We start from the raw sequence: 7,205 nt of genomic DNA on the forward strand, positions 1-7,205 counted from the left end.
GCCCGGCCTTTTTTTGTATTTTTAGTAGAGACGGGGTTTCACCATGTTGGCCAGGCTGGTATTGATCCTCCCACCTCAGCCTCCCAAAGTACTGGGATTATAGGTGTGAGCCACCGCGCCCGGCCTTTTTTTGTATTTTTAGTAGAGACGGGGTTTCACCATGTTGGCCAGGCTGGTATTGATCCTCCCACCTCAGCCTCCCAAAGTACTGGGATTATAGGTGTGAGCCACCGCGCCCGGCCTTTTTTTGTATTTTTAGTAGAGACGGGGTTTCACCATGTTGGCCAGGCTGGTATTGATCCTCCCACCTCAGCCTCCCAAAGTACTGGGATTATAGGTGTGAGCCACCGCGCCCGGCCTTTTTTTGTATTTTTAGTAGAGACGGGGTTTCACCATGTTGGCCAGGCTGGTATTGATCCTCCCACCTCAGCCTCCCAAAGTACTGGGATTATAGGTGTGAGCCACCGCGCCCGGCCTTTTTTTGTATTTTTAGTAGAGACGGGGTTTCACCATGTTGGCCAGGCTGGTATTGATCCTCCCACCTCAGCCTCCCAAAGTACTGGGATTATAGGTGTGAGCCACCGCGCCCGGCCTTTTTTTGTATTTTTAGTAGAGACGGGGTTTCACCATGTTGGCCAGGCTGGTATTGATCCTCCCACCTCAGCCTCCCAAAGTACTGGGATTATAGGTGTGAGCCACCGCGCCCGGCCTTTTTTTGTATTTTAGTAGAGACGGGGTTTCACCATGTTGGCCAGGCTGGTATTGATCCTCCCACCTCAGCCTCCCAAAGTACTGGGATTATAGGTGTGAGCCACCGTGCCCAGCGATGCCAGGTGGCATTCTAAGCTCTGTACATGTATTGGTACATCTAACCATCAAAATAGCCCCATGAGGATGGGACCGTTATGATCCTCATTTTAGAGATGAGGAAAATGAGGTTCAGAGAGATTGAGACACCTGCCCTAGGTCACAGAGCCAAGAAGTGACGCCACTCAGGCTATGCTTGCTCTGCTGTCTCACCTGTTCATCACCACCTGATGTCTGATCCAGGACTGTCCCCTCTCAGTCTCTCTTGCCCTTAAAATGTGCGCTGCCAGAGAACAGGATGCTTACTATCTCATTTAGAGCTGTGTGTCCCCAAGGACTAGACTAGTGGCTGAGGGTGATAGAACTTTTATCAGTACTTGTTTTCTTGTTTTATTTATTTATTTATTTATTTATTTATTTATTTTTTTTTTTGAGGCGGAGTCTGGCTCTGTCGCCCGGACTGGAGTGCAGTGGCTGGATCTCAGCTCACTGCAAGCTCCGCCTCCCGGGTTTACGCCATTCTCCTGCCTCAGCCTCCCGAGTAGCTGGGACTACAGGCGCCCGCCACCTCGCCCGGCTAGTTTTGTATTTTAGTAGAGACGGGGTTTCACCGTGTTAGTCAGGATGGTCTCGATCTCCTGACCTCGTGATCCGCCTGTCTCGGCCTCCCAAAGTGCTGGGATTACAGGCTTGAGCCACCGCGCCCGGCCTCTTGTTGTTTTATTGAGACCAGGTCTCGCTCTGTCATCCAGGCTGGAGTGCAATGGTACAATCAAACCTTACTGTAGCCTTGGCTTCCCAGTTCAAGCGATCCTCCCACCTCAGCCTGCTGGGTAGCTGGGACCAGAGGGGCGCCCCCACCACGTCCACCTAATTTTTGTGTGCTTTTTTTTTTGAGACAGAGTCTCGCTCCATCGCCCAGGCTGTAGTACAGTGGCACGATCTCACTCACTGCAAGCTCCGCCTCCCGGGTTCACACCATTCTCCTGCCTCAGCCTCCTGAGTAGCTGGGATTACAGGCGCCCGCCACCTCGCCCCGCTAATTTTTTGTATTTTTTTTTTTTAGTAGAAACGGGGTTTCACCGTGTTGGCCAGGATGGTCTCGATATCCTGACCTCGTGATCCGCCCACCTTGGCCTCCCAAAGTGCTGGGATTACAGGTGTGAGCCACTGCACCCGGCTGTTTGTCTGTTTTGAGACTGAGTCTCGCTCTGTCCCCCAGGCTAAAGTGCAGTGGCGTGATCTTGGCTCACTGCAACCTCTGCCTCCTGGGTTCAAGTGATTCTCCTGCCTCAGCCTCTCAAGTAGCTGGGATTACAGGTGTGTGCCACCATGCTCGGCTAATTTTTGTATTTTTAGTGGAGTCAGGATTTCACCATGTTGGCCAGGCTGGTCTCGAACTCCTGGCCTAAAGCAATACTCCTGCCTCGGCCTCCCAAAGTGTTGGAATTTCCGGTGTGAGTCACTGCACCCAGCCTGTAAGCACTTGTTAACTAGACTTAGGGAGATGGGGAATGCCTAGAACCTTCTGCCCCCTCCTCCCCAGCCCCTCCAGGCCCCAAGGAGTCAACTCACTCGTTTTTTGTGCCCTTCTGCCCACAGAACTCGCCCCGGCTATCAGTAGGGTAGATCACCTTCCGAGGGTCTCCATGAGTCCAGGCTGTGGAAAGATCCAGGGATACTGAGACACTACCACTCCTGAGATCCAGCCGTGTTCCCACTCCAGAGGCTATGGCTGCCTCCGCCCACCCTGGAACTCCAAGTCCTGCCCCATTCTCTACTCACCTATAATGCCCACAGCCACGTAGCCCACAATGGCCAGGAGCAGGAATATACAGCATATGATGTCCGTGCAGCCCCTGGGGAGCAGAGGGGCAGCATTTGGAGAAGCCTTGGTGCCGTGTGCACCATGGGCCCATCTGTCCTCTGCAAACACCCTCATCCATGTATTATTTGGACAAATTTTCCTGAGTGGTTTGAATGCCGTACCAAAGGCACATGCATTTTTATTTTTATTTCATTTCATTTTTTAATTTTGTGCAACAGAGTCTCACTCTGTCATCCAGGCTGGAGGACAGTGGCACGATCATAGCTCACTACAGCCTCGAACTCCTGGGCTCAAGTGATCCTCCTGCCTCAGCTTCCCGAGTAGTTGAGACTACAGGTGCACACCACCATACATTTTTTTAAATTTATATATATTCTGTAGAGATAAGGTCTCGCTACGTTGCCCAAGCCAGTCTTTTTTTTTTTTTTTTTTGAAAGGGAGTCTCACTCTGTCGCCCAGGCTGGAGTGCAGTGGCACGATCTCAGCTTACTGCAACCTCTACCTCCCAGGTTCAAGCGATTCTCCTGCCTCAGTCTCCCAAGTAGCTGGGATTATAGGTGCCCGCCACCACGCCCGGCTAATTCTTGTATTTTTAGTAGAGACAGGGTTTCACCATGTTGGTCAGGCTGGTCTTGAACTCCTGACCTCAAGTGATCCACCTACCTTGGCCTCCCAAAGTGCTGGAATTACAGGTGTGANCTAGAGCCATGCCACCACACCCGGCTAATTCTTGTATTTTAGTAGAGACAGGGTTTCACCATGTTGGTCAGGCTGGTCTTGAACTCCTGACCTCAAGTGATCCACCTACCTTGGCCTCCCAAAGTGCTGGTATTACAGGTGTGAGCCACCGTGCCTGGCTGCAGTTTATTTTTTCGTTATTATTTTTTCGAGACAGTCTCACTCTTGTCATCCAGGCCGGAGTACTGTAGAGCAGTCTCAGTTTACTGCAACCTCCACTTCCCAGGTTCAAGCAATTCTCCTGCCTCAGTCTCCTGAGTAGCCTCTGAGTAGTCACAGCTACTTGGGAGGCTGAGACAGGAGAAGCGCTTGAACTGAGAGGTGAAGGTTGCAGTGAGCTGAGTTTGCACCACTCCACTCTGGGTGACAGAGTGAGACTCCATCTCAAAAATAAATAAATAAATAAATAATACGAACATGGTAAAAATTAAGTCCAGGCCAGATGTGGTGACTCACACCTGTAATCCCAGCACTTTGGGAGGCCAAGGCAGGTGGATCGCTTTGAGCTCAAAAGATGGAGAACAGCATGGGCAACACAGCCAAACATCTCTGCTAAAATTACAACAACAACAAAAAATTAGCCAGGCACACGCCTGTAATCCCAGCTACTCAGGAGAATGAGGTGGTAGGATTGCTTAAACCTGGGAGGTGAAAGTTGCAGTGAGTGGGGATCCCGCCACTGCACTCCAGCCTGGCGACAGAGCAAGACTCCGTCTCAAACAAACAAAACAAGTTTCAAGTATTTGTCACCAGTCTGTTGGAGAACAGATCGGGGGTGGGGTGTGTGAAGAGACAGGGATTGGGGTAGTATTAGCAGGAGAACCCTCCAAAACCCAAAGCCCTTACCTGTTGTAAATAGGTCCTTTGAAAGTGGGATCATACTTCTGTGGCGTTCCTGAAAGTCAAAAAGATTAACATGGACGGGGTTGGAGACCTGAACCAAGACAGGGCTGGGAGAGCCCCCCTCCCAAAAGCCTCTAGGGGTGTCTTTGCCTCGGCAAGAATAAAATTCAGAGACCTGTGGAATTTTCTGCTTCACCCACCTCCAGGTGACCACACCCAAGCCCCCAGTCCTGGCAGGCCAGGACAGGGGAGGAAGGAGGAATCACTAATTGTGAACAAATTTATTAACTGGCGGCCACCCACTGGGAAGTGGGCTGAAATGGTGGCCACCAGGGAACCAGGTGGAGACGGGGAAGGTCTGAGATGGGATAGGGGAAGGGGCGCTGGCAGCAGTGCCAGGCAGAGGGGTTACAGGGGCAGGTCCTTTGGGTGGGGAGAGTAAGGAGGGTCATCTGCGAGGCTCCGGGGAAAAGTGGGGTGAGGGAGGCTGGCTGATGGTAGGGAGGCTCCAGGGGCAGATTTGCAATTGCGCTCCCCTCCAGCCCCTTCCCTGCGCCCCATGTTCTCTCGAGGGCCCCTCCGAGGGGCCGAGGGGTCGGCCCGGGGCTGCGGACGGGGGTCGCTGCCTACCGTGTTTCCCGTAGTAGTGGGGCCGCTCGTCCCCCATCCCTGCAGGCGACCAGCCCCGGCGGCCGCCCGCGCTCTCTCCCGCGCCCCCTCGGCCCTCCCGAGTCTGGAGGGAGGCACTGACCGCGCGACTGGCGGCGGCTCCTCCCAGCACAGCGCCAGGCGGGGCGGCCCAAACCGGTCAGACCGGCCCAAGCTGGGCAGCTGCCCAGACTGTGGGACCCGGGAGGGCGCGGGCGGGGCGGCAGCTGCTCCCGCCACTCACCGGCCGGCCGAATTTAGCCCTCCCCGCCCCCACCCGAGAACCCTGCGGCTTCACCCTGGGAACACCCCGCCACCGGGCGACACCGCCCAGAACCCCTAGCCACCCTGAAAGAGCGTTTCTGTGGCTCCGTTTTGCAGGTGTGGAAACTGAGGCACTGGGCGGGAAAAGGGACCACGGCCCAAACCCAGACAACCAACTGTGGAGTGTTGGGGCTGAAAACTTCTCCAACCTGTGCAGAAAATGAGTTTTTTTTTTTTTTTTTTTTTTTTTTTTTTTTTTTTTTTTTTTTTTTTTTTTTTTAAATGAGACAGGATCTCCCTCTGTTGCCCAGGCTGGAGTGCAGTGGTGCAATCACAGCTCATCGCAGTGTAAACCTCTCGTCTCAAGCTATCCTCCTGACTCAGCCTCCCAAGTAGCTGGGGCTACAGGTGCTCTACTGCACTCGGCTAATTTTTAATTTTTTTTGTAGAGATGGGATCTTGCTATGTTGCCCAGGCTCATCTTTAACTCCTGGACTCATGGGCTCCTCCCACCGTGGTCCCCCAAATTGCACTACTGGGCGTGGCCTTAGAACAAGCATTTATTCAGCCCTTAGTGGGTACAGGCCTTGGGCGGGGCACCACGTACAGTGAGGAACCAGAGAGATCCAATCTCCACCCTTCTGAAGCCCACATCCTCCTGGGTTGCCCTTAATTCAAATGCTCCTTCTGTACCCTCTGAACTAGAAGATGCTTACAAAGGCCTTATTTTCCCTAAGCCTCAGTTTCCTCAACTGCAAAATGAGGCTAAAGTATGAAACCAAAACTGACCTCAAAGAGCAGGCATAGGCCAGGCACGGCGGCTCACGCCTGTAATCCCAGCACTCTGGGAGGCTGAGGTGAGTGGATCACCGGCAATCAGGAGTTTGAAACCAGCCCGGCCAACATGGCAAAACCCCTTCTCTACTAAAAATACAAACATTAGCCAGTGTGGTGGCATATGCCTGTAATCCCAGCTACTTGGGAAACTGAGGCAGGATAATCGCTTAAACCCAGGAGGTGGAGGTTGTAATGAGCCAAGATTACCTCACTGTACTCCAGCCTGGGGGACAGAGTGAGACTGTCTCAAAAACAAAAAAAAAAAGAAAGAAAAAAGAAAATAGGCTGGGTGTGGTGGCTCACTCCTGTAATCCCAGCAATTTGGGAGGCCAAGGTGGGCAGATCATGAGGTCAAGAGATCGAGACCATCCTGGCTAACTTGGTGAAACCCCATCTCTACGAAAAATGCAAAAATTAGCTGGGAATGGTGGTGCGCACCTGTAGCCCCAACTACTTGGGAGGCTGAGGCAGCAGAATCGCTTGAACCCAGGAGGTGGATGTTGCAATGAGCCAAGATTGCGCCACTGCACTCCAGCCTGGGCGACAGAGCAAGACTCTGTCTCAAAAAATAAACAAATTAATTAATTAATTAATTAATTAATTTAATTTAAAAACAATCTAAAAAAAGAAAAACACTGCATAGATCAGGCATTGCATACCGGGGTATATACTTAGTATCAGGGTTCACAGTTGGCGATGGGTATACTGTATGATCACTGTAACGGTGTTCAATCAATATAGGGGTACAGAGCAGGTATGGGGTGCTGCAAGTATGGGGCATATGGTCAGTGAAGCCACAGGTAACATGGATGTATATAATTATCAGAGGCACGTAATCTGTTTGTGGGTGTATAGTAGAGGTGAAGGGTATACAGCTTGTGTGAGGTATACAGCCATCATGGGTGTATACTATGGGAGTATACCAGCAGGGTACAGCTGGCCGCACCCCCCATGCCTACTGTATACCCCTATGCCTACTGTATACCCCCACACCAACTATCCACCCACATGCCGATTATATATTCCTTTGCGTACTAAAACTGGTCTCACTGGTTGGGTGCTATGGCTCATGCCTGTAATCCCAGCACTTAGGGAGGCCAAGGTGGACAGACTGCCTGAGGTTAAGAGTTCGAGACCCAAGGCCGGGCACGGTGGCTCAAGCCTGTAATCCCAGCACTTTGGGAGGCCGAGACGGGCGGATCACGAGGTCAGGAGATCGAGACCATCCTGGCTAACACGG

At 52.2% G+C, this 7,205-nt stretch overlaps 1 protein-coding gene across 4 annotated transcripts in view; it reads right to left on the reverse strand.

Moving 5' to 3' along the window:
* The window catches only part of SLC44A2 (solute carrier family 44 member 2 (CTL2 blood group)), a 51,097-nt gene that overhangs the window by 19,810 nt on the left and 24,082 nt on the right, over nucleotides 1-7,205 (reverse strand). For 2 of the 4 annotated variants that reach the window (XM_017888941.1, XM_017888943.1), the window contains exons 2-4: nucleotides 4,220-4,268; nucleotides 2,593-2,666; nucleotides 2,383-2,467 (exon numbers count right to left, since the gene is read on the reverse strand). In XM_017888941.1, coding sequence (XP_017744430.1) covers nucleotides 2,383-2,467; nucleotides 2,593-2,666; nucleotides 4,220-4,268 — 208 coding nt within the window. Of the gene's footprint in view, nucleotides 1-2,382; nucleotides 2,468-2,592; nucleotides 2,667-4,219; nucleotides 4,269-4,846; nucleotides 5,255-7,205 lie in introns of those variants that run through there. The other 2 variants (XM_017888940.1, XM_017888942.1) reach the window with 2 other exon arrangements.

This window comes from Rhinopithecus bieti, unplaced genomic scaffold, assembly GCF_001698545.2.
Source record: "Rhinopithecus bieti isolate Rb0 unplaced genomic scaffold, ASM169854v2 scaffold_18862, whole genome shotgun sequence".
In the NCBI taxonomy this organism is placed as follows: Eukaryota; Metazoa; Chordata; class Mammalia; order Primates; family Cercopithecidae; genus Rhinopithecus; species Rhinopithecus bieti.